The sequence below is a fragment of the Pan paniscus genome, chromosome 5, assembly GCF_029289425.2.
Source record: "Pan paniscus chromosome 5, NHGRI_mPanPan1-v2.0_pri, whole genome shotgun sequence".
Taxonomy (NCBI): domain Eukaryota; kingdom Metazoa; phylum Chordata; class Mammalia; order Primates; family Hominidae; genus Pan; species Pan paniscus.
Window position 1 is genome coordinate 182,618,151 of NC_073254.2, and position 26,153 is coordinate 182,644,303.

At 37.9% G+C, this 26,153-nt stretch overlaps 1 protein-coding gene across 4 annotated transcripts in view; it reads right to left on the minus strand.

The window, feature by feature from the left end:
* The window catches only part of PRKN (parkin RBR E3 ubiquitin protein ligase), a 1,390,885-nt gene that overhangs the window by 1,094,943 nt on the left and 269,789 nt on the right, over positions 1 to 26,153 (minus strand). For all 4 annotated transcript variants that reach the window (XM_034963207.3, XM_034963209.3, XM_055114294.2 and 1 more), the window contains one exon: positions 11,606 to 11,769. In XM_034963207.3, the coding sequence (XP_034819098.1) occupies positions 11,606 to 11,769 (164 nt within the window). The remainder of the gene's footprint in view (positions 1 to 11,605; positions 11,770 to 26,153) is intronic.

Consider the following 26,153-nt stretch of genomic DNA (forward strand, 5'->3'; position numbering starts at 1 on the left):
AAAAGAAAATTGCCAATCATTTTGAATAAGAGATGGTCCACTACATTCCTCCACCAGAGGCAAGAATTAAAAATTTACCAAGTCAAGCAGGAAACCCTAAAAGATTATCAACAAATGTATTATATTTTTCAAATTCGTAATGCAAAATCTATAGGTATGTTTTCTAATCAGTCCAAGACTCCAAAGTAATTAGTGAATTTATTGCCATTTTCAAAAAGTAATACCCCTTGATATTTAAGTTTCAATAGTATGGTTTTAATAAACTGAAATGAATCATTAGAAGAATTTCCCCCCTTTATCATAACTGATTAAGTCTATTTTAAAGCTTATATGCCCTCTTCAGGGAAATCTTTAAAAATTTCAAATTGTTTATATCAGTGAACAGGGCTGAATAACCAATGTATAATTGGTTAAATCAGATACATTATTTCCCCCTCAAAACAATGCCATTGAGTTGAAGGCAAAGGATAGAAATGAACTCACTAGCTATATACAATATTATATGACATAAGCAATATTAAAGATTGGTATATAAGAAACCAAGCTTGGCTGGGCGCCGTGGCTCATGCCTGTAATCTCAGCACTTTGGGAGGCCGAGGCAGACGGATCATGAGGTCAGGAGTTCAAAACCATCCTGGCCAACATGGTAAAACTCCAACTCTATTAAAAATACAAAAATTAGCTGGGTGTGTTGGCACGCAGCTGTAATCCCAGCTACTAGCGGGGCTGATGCAGGAGAATCGCTTGAATCCAAGAGGTGGAGACTGCAGTGAGCTGAGTTCACACCACTGCACTCCAACCTGGCAACAAAGCGAGACATCGTCTAAAACAAACAAACAAACAAACAGAAACCGACCTTTAAAATAAATACAAACACAAAAAGATTAGTATGTATTTAATCTGCAAGGCTAAAGCCACACAACTGGATTTCAGTGTACTACAAAATGACAGATCATATAAATTCAAAATCTTCATTCTGCTTATCAATTACAGAGGCAAAAATATAACTATTTAAGTGGGTCTTAGAATGTATTTTCTCTTCAGAGTGCTTCCTGATCCTCTTGCCCTCTATTTTACATTCAAGCAACTCATGAATTCTTAGGAGAAATCTGAAATTACTTCATGCCCCTTGTTAAACAGATTTTGAATGGTAAGTACTCCTGCAAAATTGCTCCCCCAAATAAAATTTCACATACAGATATATTCAGTGCATTAAAAAAGTAAACTCCATTAGAATAGAATATAGTATTTTCTTAAGATAACTGTTTAGACTTAACTCAAAGGAGTTCCCACAAATATATTCTGTTCTCAGTTAGTTCAAGTGTGGAATAGGCAATTTGGCATGGGGTAAATCTGTCCCCTTTTGCAATGTTTTAAAACAGAATAAATCGTGGGATGAATTTACTGCGCATTACAAATAAAATGTTTATCTTTTCTTTGTGAATTATTCATCAAATTAAACTAATAACGTTAAAATTTGCTTATGTGTCAGTTCTTTGTAGGTAAAATTTCATATAACACTCAAAACAAACATATAAAATATAGGCATTATTACTATCTACACTTCATATAGATCAGAAAAATAAAGACTGGAGAGCTTAAATGACTTGTCCTTCCCAGAGAGTCTGACTTTAGAGTGATTCACATCTACTGTACTTCATTATAACAGTGTATTTGAAAGTCTAGTTGAACTCTTAAGTGATTTCATCTAGTGTATGACATTCTTGAAGTTTTGACTTCTCATTTATATATAGCAATAAGCACATGTGTAGGATGGCATCATAAAACTCCTCTTGGAATGAAAAAAACATATAAAAGGTTTTAGGCTCCTACAAGAACAGCATGTATCTCAATGTTTCTCAAAATGAGAAGAATTGACTCCAAGGTACAAAACAGGTAAACTGAGGAAGCAGATGTTAATTAACTACTTTAGCAGGTTCTGAAGTTCTTAGTGTCCAAGGTTTAAATAACACTAGAACTATCTTAAACAAATGTTTGTGTTTATTTCCTCTCTTTTCTGAACAATGTTTTTGATGAATTACGCATAGATGGAATGCAAACACACAGACCCAATTCCCTTTGAAATATGTAAGCCTATAAAAATGAGCAGAAAATATCCTTGGCAAAACCTGCACTGAGCTTTCAAAAGCCCACATATTTGAAATTGAGTTTTTGATGTACTCAAAACACAAACATCAGTGGGTTCTCGCATTCCTCATTTCTCCCTCTAATGTCAGAATATTCTATTAATTTAAAAAGCAGAGTTCTGTGCCATAGTCTACATATTAAATCTTATCTGAGTGACACCTCTGAATGCAAAGTATCCAGAACAAATAATAAGACAAGAAACATTCCATGCAAAATAAAATTCAATGACAGAATAAAATCTTCAATCCAATGCAGTTTACACAAGTACACCCACAAAAATTATAATTTTTCCCAGGAAATGCATTCCCCAAATGAATGTATGCTTCTCTGTGTGAAGACATATATGTACAAAAGGCTAAAACATTTTTTAAAAATCCAAAAACAATTGATACTAGAACACTATACTGACACCAACTTTATAAATCATGGGCTTGCCCAACAATTCAGTAAATACTTGATGTTCTGCCTCCATTCAAATGAGTCTGTGCATCCTCTGATTTAGCACATGGCCAAAGAAAGATCTTTCAGCCCATCCTTCTGTGCCTTATAAAGGCTACTATGGCAATCTTCACTTGTCTAATGTGAATTTCAGTTCATTTAACTTCTGCTGCTAAATTGTTTATGATAATATTATTTTTATCAATATTAAACCTAATATTTGAAAAAAAAAGTTAACACAGCATATTAGGCCAGACTCTCCCATTCCCATTTAATTGTGTTTTCTGTGTCCTATGGGCATCACTAAAGTTATACTTTAACATAAACTATTATAATATAAATGATCACATCCCACACATTTAACTTCATCTGCCATTTAACTTACATCTAAGGAAGATCAATGCTGGAGTAAATATTTACTAATGGTTAACTTATTAATTAAAGCTATGACCCAAGCCCATACATAAATAGAAAATGAAGGAGCACACATACTCCCATATGTATTCATCATAAGTGAGTTTGGTATATAAGCTTCAAAGAAGTTTCTCATATACAATCTTATTGTTCCTTGACAGTCATCTCAGGCTTGTTACAATGACTTAGTAAAAAGGGAAAAAAGTAAAGATGGAATTTCAGTGAATCATCTTTGGGTTCAGAGCTTTTGGGTGTATAGACACCACCTCTCATTTCTTAAATTCTTCCCTAAAGGATGATGACTGTATTAAGCAAAATCTCAGATAACATCAGGTCAATTGGATGATGGAATCTTAGTCCAATAATGGAGACAACAGAAGATCTGAAACTAGGACTTCAGTGAACAGTAACACAGTTTCAGTATGGCATCTCTTCCCTGTCATTTATCAGGTTTCCTGTACCCTAATAAGATGCATCCTATGTTAAGAGTTTGGAGATTGGATTGCTGCAGAGTTTCACCCTCTCACACATTGCTTGCCTTGGAATGTGAGTGTAATCACAATGGAAACATCTATGAGATGAGAGCCTATTAAATGAATCCACAGACTATATATCTTCAGCATCTTATAAGCTAGAAGAATCTTAGCTTTTTTTTTTCTTCAAGTCTATGCTTATCGATGGCAGTCCTCAGAGATGTTTTGTAAGTCCACATGGGCACAGAAATGTCAAGGCTTCCTTTCAAAGAAAAATAACATTTCTGAGAGTTCTGAATTATGCAAAGAGGTAAGTCATTCAGGGATACTTTCTGACATGTAGAGGCAACCAGACACAAATAGATGAAATAACGGTCTTCCCAAAGTGAGCATTTGCCCTGTACAGATGATCATTCTTTGATTCTAGACTCGGACACGTAGCAGCACTTACTAGTTCATATAATAATGTACCTGTTCTTTGGAGGAACTCAAGAGGATATGTACATTGGCCTAAATAAAGGAGGCCAGCAGTAAGTTCCATTTGCAAGGCAAACCTTCAGAGAGAAGATGCTTGTATCAGTCCTGTAGTGAATGAGGATCTCATTTACATGACCAATCTCTTACACAGAAATAAATCACTGCGTGACTGTGCTCTGGGTATAATGGTATTGAGCCTGGCCTCCTTTTATCTTATAATCAGTTAAAATAGGAACTATATTGGTCATTTGCAGAATTCTTTTATATACAAACAAAAAATCATGGTGGAAATGTATTCAGTGCTCTAAATTGATACTAGCCTCTTTCTGTTTTATAGTCAATAGAGAAAGCAATCTCTACTAAAAATACAAAAATTAGCTGGGTGTGGTGGTACATGCCTGAAATCCCAGCGACTTGAGAGGCTGAGGCAGGAGAATCACTTGAACCTGGGAGGCAGAGGTTGCAGTGAGCCAAGATCATGCTATTGCACTCCAGCCTGGGCGACAGAGTAAGACTCCATCTCCAAAAAAAAAAAAAAAAAAAAAAATTATGAATAAATTACCAAAAAAAACCATGAAATTTCAATAAATTTAGTTCACAAATGAAGCCATTACATCCCTAAATTCTATTACATAAATATGTTACTAATGTTTACTCTATAACCACAGCAGATCATTTGTTTCCTTTTTTTTTTTTTTGAAACAGAGTCTCTTTGTGGCCCAGGCTGGAGTGCAATGGCGCAATCTTGGCTCACTGCCACCTCCGCCTCCCAGGTTCAAGAGATTCTCCGCCTCAGCCTTCCACGTAGCTGGGATTACAGGTGATTTTTGTATTTTTAGTAGAGACGGGGTTTCACCATGTTGGTCAAGCTAGTGTCCAACTCCTGACCTCGTGATCTGCCTGTCTTGGCCTCCCAAAGTGCTGGGATTACGGGCATGAGCCACTGTGCCCAATCTGGCTCATTTATTTCCTAAAATTATAATGTATGACTAACAAATCAATTTAAAAACTATGTACAACTGGAGTACACAATTGTCAAGAACTATTTACTTTTGCTTAGTTTAAATATTTGGTAAAGAGTTTGCAAATAAATACTCATCATGTCTATTCAGATCTATAATGTGCTAAAAATTCTGTTTAAGACTTCAAGAAAGAGGCCAGGAGTGGTGGCTCATGCCTGTAATCTCAGCACTTTGGGAGGACAAGATGAGTGGATCACCTGAGGTCAGGAGTTCAAGACCAGCCTGGCCAACATGGTGAAACCCCGTCTCTACTAAAAACACAAAAATGAGCCAGGCGTGGTAGCGGGCGCCTGTAATCCCAGCTACTCGGGAGGCTGAGGCAGGAGAATTGCTTGAACCCGGGAGGCGGAGCTTGCAGTGAGCAGGGATTGTGCCATTGCACTCCAGCCTGGGCGACAGAGCGAGACTCTGTCTCAAAAAAAAATTAAAAAAATAAAAAAAGGCTTCAAGAAAGAGGCATTAATGTCTCTATAAGTTTTACTCACCCTATACTCTTAGTATGAACAAGTCTTTAAATGTGTCTGCTAATCAATTAAATTATTTTTCTCATTTCTTATGTTAAATATCACTCATTGAATACATACTCTCCCTTTAAAAGAGAGACAAATAGCATGCTTGTTTATTTTCTAAGAAAGTGATAGTTTCAATTCCTCTGTGAAAGTGGACAGATATCCTAGGTTTTTTTTAAATTCAACTTTATATTAAAATGCTTACACATTCTAATGCAGTTGTAAGAGATAGCAGAGAAAGATGCCAGCTACCTTTTCCCCAGCTTCTGCCAGTGGTAACATCTTGCCAAGCTAGATGTTATAATTGTACTATAAGCATTGTTACAGTCAGCACAGAGGACGGCCGTCACCAAAGGGTCCCTTCTGTTACCCTTTCACAGTCGCACCCTCCTCTCACCTGCTTCCACCCCCTTCAGAACTGCTGGGAAGCATGAATCTGCCCTCCATTTCTATCATTTTGTCGTTTTGAGAATGTTATATAAATAAAATTATTCAGTGTATGATCTTTGGGGATGGGCTTTTTCCACACAGCACATTTCCCCTGAGATCCATCCAAGATATTTTGTATATCAACATTCAGCTCCTTTTTTACTGCTGAGTAATATTCTAGGGTGTGGAGGTACCAGTTTGTTGAACCACTGATCCACTGAAAGACATCAGAGTTGTTTCCGTGTTCTGCTAATGTGAATGAATGTTTATAACAGTTTTATTCAGATTTATACAGATTTGTGTGTGTACCTACGTCTTCATTTCTCTAGGATAAATAACTAAGAGTATAACTCTGTCATCTGGTAAATACATATGTCATTTTTTATGAAACTGCTATATTCTTTTCCAGAGTGGCTCTACCATTTTATATTCCCAGTAGCAATTTGCGAGTAATCCAATTTCTCCACATCCTCATCAGCATTTGGTGTTGTCTTCATTTTGTATTTTAATTTACCTACTTTACCTATTACTCTAGATATTACTTTATACATTCTTAACTTGTCATGCTCTACTGCAGTTGCTATTTTATAGGTTAAGTTTAGAAATCTTACCTTTCCTTGCATCTGTGTTTATGTTTGCCTGAAATGTTTCTTCTACATGTAGAACTACATTAGACAATGCTATAACTTTTGCTGCAATCCTCTAACATAATTTAGAAAACTCAAGAGGAGAAAAACAGTGCATTGTATTTAACCATATTTTTGCTTACTATGTTTTTCCCTCCTTCCTAGTGTTCCAAAATTCCTTTTTTTGTTGTTTCATTTGTTTAGAAAATTTCTTTAGCCATTCTTTTAGGGTAGGTCTGCTGGTGACAAATTCACTTAGTTTTTCTTTATCTAAAAAAAAAATGTATTGATTTGTTCTTTCTTCCTGAACGACATTTTCACTGGGTATAATATTACAGGTTGGCAGTTCTTTTCTTTCAGCATTTGAAAAACATTGTGCCACTTCCTTCTAGCCTTCATGGTTTCTGATGAGAAATCCACTGTAATTAGAACAATGTTAGCCCTATAGGGAAGGTGTGATATTTCTCTGGCTTCTTTCAAGATCTAAAATTTGTCTTTAGTTTTAAGAAGTTGAATTACGTTGTGTGTTGGTGTGGGTTTCTTTGGGTTTTTCCTGTTTTAGATTCACTCAGCTTTATGAATCCATCTATAACTTTATGTCTCTTGCAAACTTTGGAAGTTTCCAACAATTATTTCTTTGAGCATTTGCCCACCATTATCTTCTCCTTCCAGGAATCCCCTGACACAAACTTTAAATGCTCTGTTAGAGGCCCACAGGTCTCTGAGGCTCTATTCCTTTTTTCTTTTTCCAGCCTACCTTTTCTTTGCCATTTGGACCGTGTCATTTCTATGTTCCAACTTCCAGTTCACTGACTCTTTTCTCTGTTCCTTCCATTCTTATGTCAAACCCATCAGTGAGTGTTTTATTTCAGAAATTTCAAACAAAAGGCTCTCCACTCAGCCTTTACTAGTGTTGGTGGGGACAAGGATAGGGCCGCAGTTTTTCTGTTGCGTTTCGCTGGAGTAGACTGGTTATTGTCTAAATGTTTTCTATGTTGCTAGGCAGCCCCTTTCTGAGTCCTCTGGATAAAAAACAGGCCATTGTTGGGGATTTCTTCCTTCCTTCCTTTCTTCCTTTTCCCTTCCCTTCCCCCTTCCTTTACCTCTCCCTTCTCTCTCTCTCTCTCTCTGTCCCTCCCTTCCTCTCTGCTTCTTTTCTCTTCTCTTTTCTTTTTGTCCATATATGTTGACATTTCCTGGTTGCCAGTTTCTTCAGTTCCACATCTGAGGTAACGTAGCAAAAAGAAAACTCAAGAAATTCACCTCTGGATTCTTCCTTGGGTTCTAAAATCCCTACTCTGTCCACATTCTTCTCACTACTTTCAGAATCTTCCTAAGCTTGTACAGCGGACCCTTGAATAACATGGGTTTAAACTGCATGGGTCCATTTATATGCAGATTTTCTTCTGCCTCTGCCACCCCTGAGACAGTAAGACTAACTCCCCCTCTTCCTCTTCCTCTTTAGCCTACTCAGCATGAAGACAAAGACAATGAAAATCTTGATGATCCACTTCTACTTAATGAATAGTATCTTTTCTCCTTTTTGTAATGCTCTTAATGTTTTCTCTAGTTTTTTAATTATAAGCATACAGTACATATTACATATGAAAAATATGTATTAATCAACTGTTCATGGTATCAGTAAGGCTTCCCGTCAATAGCAGACTACTGGTAAAGTGTGAGGGGAGATAAAAGCATACATGAGTTTTGTCTACATAGCGGTTGGCACCCCTAACTCCATGACTCCACGAGTCAACTGTACAATATGAAATGTCTAGGCTTTTTAGTGTAGTTGCTGGGAGGAAGAGGGAAACGTATGCCTACTCCAGCTTCCCAGAAGCAAAATCTGTGCCAGATCATTCGTTTTCAATGTCTATATTTTTTCCATTTTCCTTTAATTTTTTAAAGTTCTTAAAGTCTTGCCAATAACAAAACTGAACAGATGAGTGTGTAATGAAAATAACTATACTCTAACAGTGCTTCTCTAAGTGGCCTGTGGATATGCTCTCCCAGAACTGAAAATTCTATGAAAATTTTTTAGATGTGACATCAATTCTATTATAATCTTACAAATACCCTTTGCCAGTTAAATAGACAAACTCGCTTTTTAAAATTATGACATTTCATAAGACTGTGGTCTCAAGCTATAGTTCCCCAAAGTACCTGGGGTGAGGCACTAAAACTAATTTCCTCCTCAAAGAAGGTGAAACTAAGTGTGAGAGATACTGCTCAGTATGTGGGGTGACCACTGCCTCAGTTTTCCCAGGACACTCCCAACATATAATTTTGTCCTGGAATAATTATTGACAGGGTCTTCTTTTATACTCACAATATCTCATTTTGCCTGATAAGCTAATATATATGTTCATATCACCTATGATAAAGAATACGAAACCAGGAGGAAAACACCCAGCAAGCATAGACACCACCCCAGCCATCTCTTCTTCTCTTCAGGACACCAAGGTGTATATTTAACATTCATTAGTGGAAGCATTAAGTAGCTCATATGGAAGGTCCATCTTCTTTTTCTCAGCAGCAACTTATTATTAGATATTTTGTGCTTATACTGTGAAATATAGCACCTGTAATGATAATGGGTAACTAAATGATATTGACTAAATAGTTGTAAACATATGTTCTAAGATTATACAAGAATATCTAGGATGCTAAAATTCTGCCAGTTGTACACTTCAAGAAAACATAGCCATCAATTTGCAATTACATGTGTAACTTCCTAGTCTTTACAGTGAAACTCTTCTACGAACAAAGTTTGCCAACTTCTCGGCACCTAAATCATTTAACTGTGATTTAATAGAAGTTCCATAAGTATGAACCTTTCTTTTTCAGTGTCCTCAGACATAAGTTCTCAACAGCCAGCTAGGCATCTCCAAACACACGTACTCAGCTGGCATCAACTCCCATCATGTTGGAACAATGCAGCATCCTTCCCCCAACCAAACCGGGTCTTCAGACTTCCCATTTCCTTCTATGGCATGCCATTTTTCTCTAGTTCCCCACCAATGAAACTTCAATGCCAAGTTAGTCAAGGTTATGTGAAATATAGCCCATATTTTATTTTTTGTCCAATCTTCAACATCTCTCTTCAGGTTCTAGAAGAACAAGAACCCATCCTTTTTGGCAAGCATTCTCTATGCTCATTCCCCCATTCCTCCATCTACAGAATCCTACCTCAACTCAATTCATCCAAGAAGTTCTTCCTGGTGACTTCCAACCAGATGTGTTTTCTCCACCTTTAAAACTTCATAATATTTTCAGGTGCGATACGGCAGTTATGTTTCATATTCTTATATTATAGCTATTAGGTTGAACAACATGAAATTGTTGAACCTGTAAAAATGGCAATCCCATACGGTTCAATCTAATATTTCTCTTGGTTTTAGGGCTCATAAATAAAGAGCAGTCTCCATGAAAACAGGGGCTGAGTTAGGTCTCTCTTTTGGATCCCCTGAGAAGCCTAGGACATTGGAAGTGCTTAAGAAGTGTTTGTCAAAATAGACTCATAAATCAACACATGTCTTAGGCATATATGTTTGCAAAGTCAATCATCTGAAGCAATTAGTCTAACTACATATGAAATCGCTAATTGTTTTATGAATCAGCACAAATGGCAGTTTAGAACCTGAAGGTTTTGGCAATATAAAATGTTTTGATTCAAGGAGCTGTTTTAAAATTATTTATTTGTGAAGGAAACATCCTTGGATTTAGAGGTTGGCAGATACAGTGAAAATCTTTTTAGTTGACTGAAATAGAAAAAAAAAAATCAAAACACTTTTTAGCACATGCACTTCCCTTATAAAACCAAATTGCCTGAAAGCAGAGGCCAGCAGTTTGTGCACAACGAGTGTGTGCCTCAACACCATCAGCAGGAGATGCAATGCAGAATGACAGGAACAATTTGCATTTCTATAGCTTCTTTGTATACCCAAATTCTGAGAGCATTTTACAAAGCCATAAATATCGTCACCCACAAGAGACAAGGAAAGGATGCAGATACAAGGACGGACTTTGTGTACTCTGACCCAGGAGCCCCCCTGCGCGGAGCAGTGATACCCACACAGCTGTAAACCTGAGTGCAATTAATTGATGCTGGTTAAGAAAAGGGGAACATACATCTGCAGGGTCCTTCACAGTCACAGGGACCATTCCCAGAAAGCGTTTCGTCTTTCTTGCATTCACAAAGAATAACATCAACAAATGTTGAGTTGTATTTGCGAGTTTCCCCAACAAAGGACGGGTCTCTAGTTCTAGGTGATGGTGGTATTATCAATCACCTCACCAGTCCCCCTAATTCCTACAAAAATCACCAATCCGAATGACATGTGTGTAGGGCTTTCATGGGGCTAGGAGCAGTGGGCTGCTAGAAGCTCTGCTGGGGCCAGGAGAGAAGAGAGCATCGTTCACTCTTATTACGTTGCAGGGGCCTATTTCCAGGGACAATGTTACTGAACCTTGGAGAAATTCATGCAAAGGTATACTGTTGTTGTGCTCCAGGCTTCCTTCCCCATCAGCTGCAGAACTGTGCGATTCTGGTCCTGGCCCAGGTGTGCCCAAAGCTAGTTGCCAATGGGCCCCGGAGCCCACACCTCCTCTAGCGCAGCATAGCAGCAGCCCTCACTATCCTCCAGGGGTCACAATTGGGTTACAAATTCCTCACAGTGCAGGGACTGAGCAGCCTGATTGGGAACAATTTATTCGAATCCTTCTTCATTAAGATTCAAATGGAATAAGTAAGGTAGAAATTGAACAGACACAGAAATTGTGCCTTGCTGCTCTTGCAGTCAGTAAACATTTATTCACTAAGCCTAGCTCGTGTGTTCTTTCTCTCTCTCTTTCTCACTCGCAGTTGTTCTTCCAATCTTTCCTGCTTGCTGTTTCAATGCATAATTAAGAAGGTCAGAATTAATGAAGCAGTGTGGAGTAAAGTTCAAGGAATCCCCAGGCACTATTTATTCTATTAGATCTCAGGCATGAATGTCAGATTGGCAGCGCAGGCGGCATGAGCAATGGAGCTGGCGGCATCCCAGGAACGGCCGCCAAGGGAGACTCACCTGCACAGTCCAGTCATTCCTCAGCTCCTTCCCTGCGAAAATCACACGCAACTGGTCAGCCGGAACCCCCTGTCGCTTAGCAACCACCTCCTTGAGCTGGAAGATGCTGGTGTCAGAATCGACCTCCACTGGGAAACCATGGCTGGAGTTGAACCTGACAAACACTGACCAAGGAAATTGGAAGGGAGAAGAGAAAGTGAGCATCACTCGAAGCCCTTAAATGGCGATAGCAACATTTCTCAACCGATTTACCCCTCGCAGCCCTTCAGTGAATGGTATATATTCTCTTTCACTTACAACAAAAAACTTAATGCTATAGAGCAATATTTGGGAAAAACAGAGTTAGTTACCCATGAGATTTCCCTTTCATATATTCGTCAGTGACCTGCAAACCAAAATTGCATTCTCCCTTTGACATCCATCCTGGGAAACAGGGAGACTTGAGCAGGACACTTGCTTGATTGGAATTGAAAGAGTCCCATGAGTTTATTGAAAAGACTCAGCTCTGACAGCATGTACACACTCACACTCCCTCCACAGTGACCCTCTTAATAAAAATAGGAGGCGATGTGTTAGCACTCAAGGTATAGCAATGGAAAAAATCTAAGCTGCTCTATAGACCAGAGTGAAGACCCACTCGGGGCTACGGCTCAGAGCCCTAGACTTGGGTGGTCCTGGCCAAAATGCTCCACTGGGTCTATGAAGACAATTATTTGCCCTCTTTTTGGCAGGGAGGGGGCGGAGACGCTAGTGACACCATTTGTCTTATTGAAGCCACTGTTCCCCGTGAGACCCAGGCTGCATCCTCTAGTCTGTCTGTCTGCATGCCGTCTTCTCACTGCACCTGCCGTCCCACCTCTTCAGCGTCTCTCATCTGCCCTTTCCTTTCCATTCTTTCTCTCACTGCTTGAAGTCACGCTCTCATCATATCTTTTCTAGAGTCTCATAATAACCCCCAACTGGAGTCTTGATCCACGCCATCACCTCCAAAAGGCCCTACATAGTTCTGCAAAATGAGCCTTATTAATACAGAGCTATGTCACACCACTCAAATCCTTTAAGTCTCACACTGTCGGCTGGTGAGGAAAGACTCCAAGATCCCTTTCATCCAGCACAAACCTATATTCCAGCATTTTCTTCATTAATCTCCACATGTACTCTTTTAAACTAAATGCTCCCAGAAAAAAAAAAAATCACAGAAAACTGCTGCACACAACTTCTTGCTTTTATTCATGACCTCCCTCCTTCTCCTCTTCCTATTGAAATCCTGCCTACCTCCATGGCCCACTTCAGATGTGACCTCCTCCAAGAAGCTTCTGGCTATCAGCTACTGCAAAAGCCTGATCTTCCTTATTCAGGGCACCAGTGGCATTTACTATGTATGTCTTTTAATATTCACCACATTCCTCGTGGAAGCAGGATAGCACACGGGTTAAAAGAACATCCTGAAGCATTAGGAAGACCCATGAAAAATCCCCACAGATTCCTTTAATTGGCTTAGGATGCTAGGGGTCAATCTATTAACCTCCCTCTTTAGGTCTCAGTTCCCTTATCTTGAAAACATAAATAAACCACAGACCATATTATTCAGTTCATTAAATAATATTTATAGTATTTAAAACTATCTTCTTGTAACCTTTAAAAATAATGGACATTTAGCTGTTTTTGATATACATTTTGCCTTCTTTAAAAGATAACAAACTCCTCAAGGGCAAGTGCTGTTGTTTATTTACTGCTGTGTTTCTTTTAAATGTAGTACTATAGCTAATTATTTCTCAATACCAATGTAAGATGACCCACCTCATCATAATTATAATAATCATTACAATGCCAATAATAATCAGGCACTTACTATGTGCCAGACATTGTGCTCTCATATGGTTTTTCTAAGCCTCCCAGTGATCTGGTCAGGTCCCTATTATTATCCTTATTTTATAGAATAATAAACGAAGGCCCAGGGAATGGTACCCACTTTTCTAAGGACATTAATTACTTTCTAATAGAACTGGGTTTCAAATTTATTTCAATCTAACTCTAAAGCTCATTCCATTTCTACTAAAATAGGCTTCCTGAAACCATCTCAGAAGAAAAGTCCAGGCCAGGCACAGTGGCTCAAGCCTGTAATCCTAACACTTTGGGAGGCCAAGGGGCAAGGATGACTTGAGCCCAGAAGTTCAAGACCAGCCTGGGCAACAAAGTGAGACCCCATCTCTACAAAAATTTTTTTTAAACAATCAGCAGGGCGTGGTGGCATGCACTTGCAGTCCCAGCTACTCTGGAGGCTGAGGTGGGATGATTGTGTAAGCCCAGGAATTAGAGGTTTCAGTGAGCTATGGTTGTGCCATTGCACTCAGTCACCCTGGGTGACAGAGACCTTGTCTAAAAAAAAAAAAAAAAAAAAAGTCCACATTTCTATCCCTCATGATTAAAAAGATAACAATAAAAAGGCTTTATGACATAAATCAGATATTCCCTATATGGGTGCACAGTACAAATAAATAAAAGCTCCAGTGAGGAGCTAAGAGCAAAGGACCATGAATAATAACCATGAACAACATGGGCCCCAAAACAGACATGACACTCAAGTGAGGGCAGGTGGCCCAGATGACACCACAAGAACAAAAGCCTGACATCTCTGACCAGCACGGAAAGTGTTTAGAAAAAGGAAGGACGACCAGTGACAAAGTGCTCCAAATAAAGAAAATTCATGAAAAATACTAATTAGGGAGGAAATGGTGCTTTTGATACACTTTTAAGTCAATTTCTTTTGACACCTTTGAAAATGGAGGGGAAGAAATAAAAATGTATTGGAAGCCCTGAGGTATCTTCACAGCATCCTCAGATCAGAGACCATAAGACAACCAATTCATCAGAAAAGACACATGACAAGTTAGGGGCTATAGGGACAAAAGATATGATCCCAGTTCTAAATTTCATTTTCTACTAGTGAGAATAGATTTAAAGTAAAACACCATAGGAAGGAATGTGGGAAGAAGTGGCTGGAATTTGTGCCAAAGCTGCTATAAAACCAGATAAAAATTCCAGGAGATCTTAAGTTTATGATTTTGCTCCAGGGGTTCAAATCATGGAACTCCTACTGCAAGGATGAGAGTTTTTTTGTAAAGGGAAACTGCAAAAAATATTAAAGATACCTCTGTCCAACCACTGAAATCCTAAGTATATACAAGTTTTTTCTATAATAGAAAAGTTACAGATTTAAAGTTACAGGATTTAGATAAATCATAAATACTATGGATATGAATATTTTTAACAGTAAATCTAATATACGACATAAATTTAAAATGGAAAGATAAATCAAATACATAATATTTGACCAACTAAAACATTTGCATGAATAAGAAAAAACATCTTAACAGACTCACTGAGTTCATAATCAAGTGCCATTATGTGAAAAATGGCTAGTGCTGAATGGCAGTAACGTGATTTGAGTGGGTCTCAACCTTTTTCTGACATATGTGGGAAACATGTCATGTCCCATCTGTACCAGCCCCTGAACTCCAGCCATGATTTCCAAAACAGGAGTGGAGGGAAGTACCCAGTTCTCCCCACCTACTACCTCTTTAAAGTCACAGAAAGCAGAACGTCTTTAGAGCTACATAAAGAGAAATTTGAATGCTGGTTGTAACGCTTGCTAATTTTATGACAAGTTACCTGGCCACCCTGACTGTTAGCTTCCTGATCTAATAAATGGGTATAAGGGATGCAACACCAATGTCTGTTATACAAGATTTATTGAGATTATGGATGTATTAGAAAGTCTCAGAAAGAGACTAGTATAGGGCCTATCCTCCTAGTGCTGGGCAAGTGTGTGCTCCAAAAATAGTTCCCTATTCTAGGCACCTAGAGGAGGTAGAGCTAATGAAAGCAGTGTCCTTTGCTTGCATGGTAACTAAGGGAGATTAGATAGCATGTGGGTAAATACTAAATAAAGTAGCCAATTTTTCTGGATTCTGCTCCTCTTGGTGGACAGAAAACTTCCAGAGACCAAGAGATATGATAGAGAATATGGCTCACCTCTACTTTCTAAGGTTTAATTATATATTAAAAGCTTGGAAATGCATTGTTTTAGTAATTGTTTTGATGACGTATATTATAGTATCAGAAACAAACAACATATCAGTAAACATTATCAATCATGTGTATTATCAATCAACATTATAATGCACTGATAACAAAAAACATAATGAGATATATCCAGATTCCTTTTTTATGATATCCCTAACCAGGGTTCAGAAGTCCCAGAGAGTAAGGGTGAATGGGTGGGAAGAGGGGAAAGGGTTATTGGTGGATGGGCCCTTATATTTCTTTTAAGACAATTTTATTTACCAAGTCTGACCAGGGTATAAACTTTATAAATATAGTAGTCAATATCAATAATTAATGATTTTTAAATGATTCTGGCTGCTCCTCAAGCAGCCATTCCACCTCCTGCACTGAGAACAGCGATGTCATTCATAGCACAGCCCCATCCTCCTTGTCATTGGTCAAATGATTGGTTCGGGGATGATGCAAGCCAATCTGTGCCTGGCACTCCCCTTGTTCCAGTGATTGATTCTGCAGAATACAGGTGACATAAGGTGGACTAATCAAAGTCATATCCAGAACTGTCAAAGGTTCGGTGAAGTCCTTTTAGATGGCAAATAACATCATGTGATGCCTTAGACAGTTTTGCGGAGAGACCCAAAGAAAATCACAGCCCAAGATAGACCATTAACATGAGCACAAAAATGGACTCAGTGCACTGAAGGCAGGCAATTCTTCCTCATGAGAGGGTTTCCTAAGCTCCGTGGGATGTTCAGCTCCACCTGCAGCCCAGTAAGTATCAGAGGCACGCCCCGGTTAATTGCGGCAACACAAAAGTAACTCCACATGTTTCCAAATGTCCCTTGCCTGGGAAGTTTCTTCTGCACCTTTGAGAACTATCACTAAATCTAGTATTCCCTAACTTTAACAAACCAACCAACCTGTCCTCACACCCTCCTGCGATTACTACCCCATTTTTCTACATAGAAATTTTCATTGAGAATTTCTTATCATCCTGGTCTCCATTTCTTTATTTTATACTCTTCTGTGAGCCAACACTTGAAGACTGCTCTTGGTAAAGCAATGAGCTCTACACTTCAATCCTGTCATCACATTTCAGTTCTTATCAGGTTGACCTTCCAGGGACATTCAATATAGTTGGCTTCTGTTCTCATCATCCTTTCTTCTCTTGGCACCTGCCAGTGCACCCTTCTGGTTTCCCCTACAAAAGAGGACATACTTTTGTAGCTTCCTCTTCTGGATTCTCTCCCTTTATTGGCCCTGCAGATTTTGGAGTATCCCAGGAGTCTGAATCTGTGTATTCTCCCAGGTGACCTCCTCTAATCCCGTGGCTGTAATGCAGTGGATATGTCATCAACTCCCAAATCCTTATTTCCAGACTTGCCATCGCCCTGGACCTTTATTTCTCTTTCTCTTTCTTTCTCTTCCTCCCTCCCTCCCTCCTTTCTTTCTTTCTTTTCCTCTCTCTCTCTCTCCCCCTCTCTCGCTCTCTCTCTCTCTCTCTCGTCTCACTCTGTCTCCCACTATGGAGTGCAGTGGCACGATCTCAGCTCACTGCAACCTCCGCCTCGCAGGTTCAAGCAATTCTCCTGCCTCAGCCTCCCGAGTACCTGCGATTACAGATGCCCACCACCACACCCATAAATTTTTGTATTTTTAGTAGAGAAGGGGTTTCCTCATGTTGGCCAGGCTGGTCTCGAACTCCTGACCTCAGGTGATCAATTCGCCTCAGCCTCCCTAAGTGCTGGTATTACAGGCATGAGCCACCACGCCTGGCCCTCACTGGAACTTCAGATAATTGCATCTACTAGCATTTGATATCTACACGGATGTCCAGTAGATAAATAAAATAAACATTCTCTTCCTACACCTGTCTTAGTGCTTTGCCTTATTCCTACCCTCTTTGATCCATCAATAAATTTTGTTAATGGTAGTCCTTCATTTCTAACCTAATCTCATCTACAGTAATCTATTTCCCTACCCAATAATTTGTGGTGGAACACAAATCTCTAGAACTGCATCTTTGGACTCATAGCTCAATGTTAAGTGACCTTGCATGTGCAATTTCATCTTCATTGGGTTGTTATAAGGATCTGCATTATTACTAGCTACAAGCATTTTTATAGCTCGTTTTTTATTTTTTTAATTGCTATTTTTATGTTTTATGTTTATTATTTATTTTTATTTTTATAACTATTACCTGCATACTCATTTAGCACTTGAGTATACGCTGTATGATACCATCCTCTAATAGCTTGTTTCATAATTCTTTATTTCTGTCTTTGAAGTTCTTTGTGACAGGAAGCCTCATTTCATCTCCCCACTTACACACAGAGGCCAGGATTTTTGCCTTTTATAATGAATTATTAAATGCTATCGGATCAACCCTCCTGCAAAAAAACTACTATAAAATTGGGACTTTACTAAAGAAAGCAGATTCTTGAAAAGCCATAGAAGAGTGAACAAAAAATATGAAGATTTCTAGTTAGGGGGTCCACATCAGGAGAAGTACAGTTACATAAAGGGAGTGCCCATTCTCACAGCTTTAGGCTTGAAGCCAGGTGCAGTCCGTGCACATGGCATGTGGGCCAGCAGGCACTTTGGTTGCAAAGCCACAGTTTTTCTGGCTGAAGAAGCAAAACACCAAGACTGGGACACCTACCTCTGAGGAGACATAGAAGAAAATGAGTCAGAAAGAGAAACCCAAATTTCTGTCTACCCACGTCTCTGGCTAACCCCTGAATGATGAAGGTGCATTATCAGACTCACAGTTGCTCAGCTAAAGGAAGGATGTGCTCAAGGAGGTGAAGTATAATGCCCCCATGACTGTAAATCCCCTGTGAAGGTAAACGCCCCTATGACTGTAAATGCCCCTTTGAGTGTAACACCCCTGTGAATATGAACGCCCTGTGAATGTAAACGCCCCGTGAATGTAAACGCCCCTGTGATTGTAATCCCCCTGTGAATGTAAACGCCCCTGTGAATGTAACACCCCTGTGATTGTCTTCCTCCTGAAGAATACAGCATGGAAAGGGGAACAAAAACAACCTCACAGTGGAGAAACCTGACAGGCACTACCGCAGCCAGGTGATCAAGGTCAACATCAACAGTGGTAAGTCATCTTGATCATGTTTACCCTTGACACAATGTGATGCAACGGGCAATTTATCTCTGTGGGCTTTCTCTCAAAAACACATAAGCCCAGTCTAATCTTCACGAAAACATCGGACAAAACGCAATTGAGGGACGTTGTAAAAAACACCTGGCCAGCACTGCGCAAACCTTTCAAGGTCATCCAAAACAAGAACAGTCTTTAGAAACTGTTAGAGTCTAAGAGCCTAAGGAGATGAGTAAAGGCAATGTGGTAGCCTGGATGGAATCCTGGAAAAGAAAACAGACATTCGGTAAAACTAAGAATATCCAAATACAGTTTGAATTTTAGTTAATAAGAATGTATCAGCATTCGTTCATTAATGATAACAAATGTAGTATAACAATGTAAGAAGTTTAAAATAGGGAAACTGGGTGTGGGGTACATGGGAACTCCCTGTACTATTTTTGCATCTTTTTCTGTAAAACTAAAACTGTTGTAAAATAAATGTCCATATATATTAAAAAAAAAGATCTAGATGGAGATCAGACTTGCACACAAAGAACAGATTTTCTTTTCAAGATCAACCAAAATAAATGTCTTCCAAAACAAACAAAGAACCAAGGGTCACTGGAGAAAAAATTACAGAATTCAGTGTCTCCAGTAATTACGTTTATAATGTCTGCGATATAATTTTAAAAGTATCTAACATTTCAAAGAACCATGAAAGTATACCATTCTTGGAGAAAAGAAAATCAAGTGAGACAAAACCCTGAAATGACTCTAATTTTGAAACTAGGAAACAAAATTTTAAAGGAACTAGTAGTATTACTGTCCTTAATGGAGTAAAAAAAAAAAAAAAAATTGCAATGAGTGGAAAGGTATGACAGATAATCAGAGAAATAGAAATTATAAAAAGGAATCAGGCCGGGCATGGTGGCTCACTCCTAGCAATTTTTTGGGAGGCCCACACGGGCAGATCACGTGAGCCCAGGAGTTTGAGATCAACCTGAGCAATACAGTGAGACCTTAGCTCTATTAAAAAAAAAAAAAAAAAGAGAGAGAGAGAGAATCGAATAGAAATTCTAGAACTAAAACTACAATTGCCTGGAATAAAAATCTGTTAAATAAATTTAATACCCAAATGGAGATTAAAGAGGAAAGCATTAGTGAAGAATAAAGAATTGTTTTTAAATGAATAGATGTTAGGGACATATTAGATAATATCAAATGATCTAATATATATGTTGTTGGAGTCACAAAGAAAAAATGAAAGAATGGGGCAGAAAAATTTTTCAAAAAATAATGCCCTCAAATTTTAATATGTGATGAAATAAATAAATTTACATATTCAAGATGTTCAACAAACGTCAAGCAGGATAAACATGAACGTGCTTGTGTCAAGGCAAATCATAGCATAGTCAAACTATGGAAAGCCAAAGACAAGGAACAAGCTTTGAAAACAACAAGAAAAGTTTGTCTGTCACATACAGGGTTGAAATGACGTAATTAAGGGTTAACTTCTGGTCAGAAACAATGGAGGCCAGAAGTGACGGCACAATATTACAGTTCAGGAAGAAAACAAAAAGCAAAAAATGCTTGTCAATGCAGAAGTTTATATCCAGTGAAAATATCTTTTAAAAATGAGAATAAAGATATTTTAAGATGAAATAAAATTAAGATAATTTATCACAAGCAGACTCATATCACAAGAAATATCAAATAAACTCTTCAGACTGAAGTGAAATGGTACAAGACAGAGATTCAAATCCACAAGAAACAGTAAAAGCATCATAAATGCTAAATACAGAAGATAATTAGGTAGGAATTTTTTTGCTTTATTCAACATAATTTATTTAATGCAGATGACTGGGTAAAGCAGAAATTCTATTCCATGGGGAGTTTAGAACATATAGATATAATGTGTGTGCCAATCACAGCATAATAGGTGCGGGGTACACATGGGTCTTTTATTTATTTTATGAAGTGGAGCAATATTAACAATGAAGAGACTAAAAAGTTAAGGACAGACATTATATTTCTTATAGTAAAAATCAAAATGAATAAAAATATTGACCCAAAAAGCAAACAAAAATCATAATGGAATTCCAAAAAATATTGAAATAATCCTTCCAAAAAGGGCAGGAGATAATGAAGAATGGAAGAAAAATAGAGAGGTAGATAGAAAAATACAATAAACTGGTGACCAGAACTCACCACATCAATAATTACATTAAATTTTAATGAAGTAAACACTCCAATTAAAAGGCAGGGACTACGTGGACAGAAGGAAGTGGGTCCAGCTATACTGTGTCTACAGGGCTGCATTTTCGATATAAAGACACAAATGGTTTCAAAATAAATGAATAAAAAGAAATACACCAAGCAAAATCTAATCATAAGAAGGCAGGGGTGACAATATTATTAATATCACAAAAAATAGATTCAAAGGCAAAACTATTTTGAAAAACAAAAAGAGAGAAACTTAAGACTATGCTGCCACCACTTGAAAAGGTGGATCGCAAGGCTCAAGAATCATAGCCCAAGCCTTCCCACTCCTTCCCTCCTTGAGGTGGAAGAGGTGCCCAGTACTGCATTGGGCCAGACTGGGAATGTCAAGGTGTCCTGCCACTTCCAGGTTCCCCGGCTGGAAACAGAATGAGAACTTCCTACTCTCCTCAGGGAGTAAGAGACCCTGGTCTTTGAACATAGCAACTGCTGAAGACATCGCGCATAGCCTCAAGGAAACAGCTTTGGTTCTTTGACGAGGGTGTATCTCCAGTAGAATTCCCTCCTCTCTCTTTTTTTCCTTCTCTCTCTCCCCAACACACTCTTTTTTTATTCTTTGATTAATTCTTCCACTTTTAAAATTATTTAGTAGAAATCACATTAAGGGAGATGGAGAATGAGAGGCAGGAAAAAGGCAACTGAAAATCTATATAATAAGATGTGTATACTGTGGCTAAGACCACGGATGTTAGAACCCTCTGTGTGGGTTCACAGACTAGCTCTGTCCCATCCTAACCAACTACGTAAGCATGTCACACAGTTTCTCTCTCTCAATTTATTACCAACAAAATAGGCAATAATAATAGTATCTGGCCAGACACGGTGGCTCACACCTGTAATCCCAGAAGTTTGGGAGGCTGAAGTGGGCAGATCACCTGAGGTCAGGAGTTCGAGACCAGCCTGGCCAACATGGTGAAACCCCATCTCTACTAAAAATATCAAAATTAGCTGGGCGTGGTGGCGCACGCCTGTAATCCCAGCTACTCAGGAGGCTGAGACAGCAGAATCACATGAACCCAGGAGGTGGAGGTTGCAGTGAACTGAGATCGCGCCATGGCACTCCAGCCTGGGCGACAAGGGTGAGACTCTGTTTCCAAAAAAAAAGATGAGAAAGTGGACATAGTAATAAGGGCAAAACTCTTTGGGGAAGGAGATGACAAAGAAAGGAGAAGAAAGACTGGATGATAACTAGAGAGGGTTTGTGTCTTATAAGGTATACGTTCACAGTATACTTTGTACCTCATCAAAAATAATAATCATAGTATCTACCTCCTAAAGTTGTTGTGAGAATTTAATAAATCAATATAAGAAAGGTATTTAGAACAGTGTCTAGGCACATTTTAAGTTTCGGCAATTATTGACTCTTAACTTCAGGTCCAACATATAGTGTAAAAATTATTGTAATTATCACGTCAGTTGTGCCATATTAATGTTTGGTTTTAAAAATGTACCATTTATTTTCTTTAAATAAGAAAAGTGTTCCCAATGGAGTTCTATTCCACTACACTTTATAGTAAATTGTAATTGGTCTAAAGTGTCGTTAGTATACTGATAGTGATATCTTCTGTTTAAATAGAGCTCTCAATTTTCAAAGTGCTTTTACAGACATTATCTCAGTTAATCTTCACAATAGCACTGAAAGATAATTGGGAAACCATTTACTATTCCTATTTTTAAAATAAAGAAACAGATGCACAAAGAATAAAAGTGGCTTGCCCAAACTTCACAAGGAAAGAAGCAGGAAAAAGAATCTTGGGTCCTAAACTCCCTCCTCTGTGTCAGTGTCTTTCACACTGGACTGTATGTTACCCTGAGGGTATATGGGACGTGCCAATGGAAAGTTCTCCTATTCCTCACACACCGTTCCTTCAAACAGATATGTCTGGAAACACATTTATGGCTGTTTCATGATGGATCATTTTGTCCCAGCTTCCCTTCGAAATCAACATTCTCCCACTTCACAAAACAAAGGAATACACTCAATCTCCCCCACGGTGGCTCTGGTGCACCACCACAGGGTGTTAAAGGAGCATGCCTTGAACAACTGGGAACGGGGAGCCCCTTTTAACCCAACCCCTGTTAACTCACCGTAGAGCTTTATTTCTTTCAGAGTGAGGCAAAGGTTGGCATTAGGAACGATGATGTATTTTTTAGCCATTTCAGACTGTGTTTTCAGCACGTGGGTTGAGTTAGGCTGGTATGAATACAGATACACAGTAAAGAGGGACAAGAGAGATGGTGATGTTCATTTAACTCTCATAGCTCTTCTACCCCTTGGTATTGCCAAAGAAGTAATTCCTCCTCAGGGAAGTTCTCAGAAGATCAGAGCTAAGATTGTTGTCTATAATACTGAAAATGACGGTACCTTATATCACCCAGGAGACAAACTGCTGGCAAAGTTCCATCTCTTACCTAACCATCCATCTGTCCATCTGCCCATTCATCCACACATCCACATAGACAGCCATCCACCCATCCATCCACCTACTCCTCTGTAGTATAGTTATGCATTTTGAGAAATGCATCCTTAGGCAACTTCATCATTATGCAAACATCATGGATTGTATTTATGCAAACCTAGATTATATAGCCTATTACACACCTAGGCTATATAATATAGTCTATTGCCCCAAGGCAACGTGTACAGCATGCTACTGCACTGAATACTGTAGGCAATTATAATACAGTAGTGTTTGTGTCTCTAAGCATAGCAAAGGTACAGTAAAAATATGGTACTATAATCTTAAGGGACCACCATCATATATGTGGTCCCTCATTGACTGAAATGTTACTGTGTGGTGCTTGACAGATATAAGATGGCTATGGGGGCCCATTTTTTTCTGAAAAATTAACTCCTATTGGCTGTCTGATTTGATAAAGATTGGTTTTACATCATGTCAAAAGGCGGTCACTTTCCACAAATGGAATATGAAGCTCCAAGGCTTTGATTTAAAAAATGTTAAATAAAATAATTTTATTATAAATATTGTATTGACAAAAGTGTATTAAACTGAAGAATATTTCAATTTTTCCCAATGTTTCAAAATTTGTCAGATTGAACAAAATACCTCTAAATGATAGAATGGCAAGAAAAATTAAGTGAGTTAAAAAAAACTTTATAAAATATATTTGATACATTTCCTAGAAATTGAATAGGTGAACGTCTCTATATAATTTTTTCCAAGTAATTAGCTTCAAATTCTTTATTTTCAACAAAATTAAAGATGGATTCAATTGGGTTATAAATTGACAGATCACTGGAGTAATTATAACAAATATTACTAATAAATTTTTGTTACAATTTTGAAGACATTAAAAGAATGAAGTTGCTATAATAAAATCTCTTCTATTCCAATAAACTTATTAGTTAGAACATGGGCTTACACCCACAACAATGAAAAGGAAGAACAAAATGATGCTGAATCCATTTCATTCCAGCAATAAGTAAGATTCATCCACAGACAGGTTACCATGCATAAAAATAAGCCCATTCATCTAATTAAGGGATTTATTTCTAATATTTTTATGCTTAGTAATTATTTGTCAAAAATACCAAGAAACCATTCACCCCAATATATATTTATATTTTTAAGTGATCTGTATACTAAAAATAGCATGACATATCACAATTCACTAGAAATTAATACTAAGGCTTATGGTACAAGGGAATTTAAAAATATATCATAAACTTTAATTCTTATACATGTTTTTGTTGCAAAGATATATTTTGGGATGATGTGTAAAGATATTTAAAACAAAAAATAGTTGATTCTTGTCATTTTCTATAGGCTATAGTTGTAGTCTGTAAAGTCACCACGAACAGTAAACTGCTGAATACTAAAGCATTGTTCCTAGGGGAAAAATACAGGGTTAGGTTCCTTTGAGCCTCTGGTTACAACGTTTTCATCCACCAGTCAATACATAACCTTGTTTTATGTGTGTTTCTGTTTAAAGACAGCTTGTTTATTACATTTTATTGATTCATTAACATTGCACTCATAGCCAATATCACTATAACTAATGCCTTAACTAGGTTTCTATAATGTGTATTTCTCCACAACGGACATCACCACCTACTTAAACTCAGGAACACTAGCCAGCACTTCAGTACTATGCTTGGGGCCATTTCGAACAATGAAATCACCAATAAAAAGCACCAAAATACGAAAAACATGACACTACATAGACCTCAAAGAGGGCATTTGTTTGCAGTATGAAAGTTGAAACAAGAAAGCAGAACACTCAACCTCAACTGAGAACATGCTTATTGAGCAACTCAAATCTTCACAACTCTGCCATTTCTGTGAATGACCTTAAAAGCTTCCAGTACTGATTTTAGGGCAAGGAATAATTTTACCATGTTGGTGAATTTGCAAATATGGAACCCGTGAATAATGAAGATTAACTATATTACATTGGGATAAAGTTATGCAGGAGAGTAGAATAGAAATGAAAAAGTTTGTAAAAAAGAAACAATATCAAATTTCAGACTATTAAAAATCATCTTTTACATGTATTATTAGCAAGATGATAGTGAAGGGTAAATCATCAGTTTTAATATCCCCCGAAAACATTTTTAAAATGATGCAATTGCTGTATAATTTAACCTTAATATTTATAATCTGACCATACTGCAACTACTTAAACCTATAATAAAATTTTTATATCAACTTAAAAATGTGCAAGGAAGTATATGGTTTCTCAAGGTGTTTTATAATACATATGAGCAAAATAATTTCAAGATTACTAACTTTAGAAATAGAAGCTAAAATCACAATGAGGCTGATTAATACAAACAAAGAAATAAAAACTACACAAAACCCCAAACTTAAGAGTCAGGCGTTGAAACCAAATAGCCATTCAGTGATGCAGACACAAACTCTGGGGCTCACACTGTAATGAGTGTGTTGTGTTTGTCTTATTAATAATGATGAAGTATTTTTTATAAATACTGCTTTGCTCATTTTTATATAGACAATTTTCAAACAATTTTATATTTCTCAGTTGCTTCAATCAAAAAGAGGTTTGTGGCCGGGTGTGGTGGCTCACATCTGTAATCCCAGCACTTTGGGAGGCCGAGGTGGGCAGATCACTTGAGGTGAG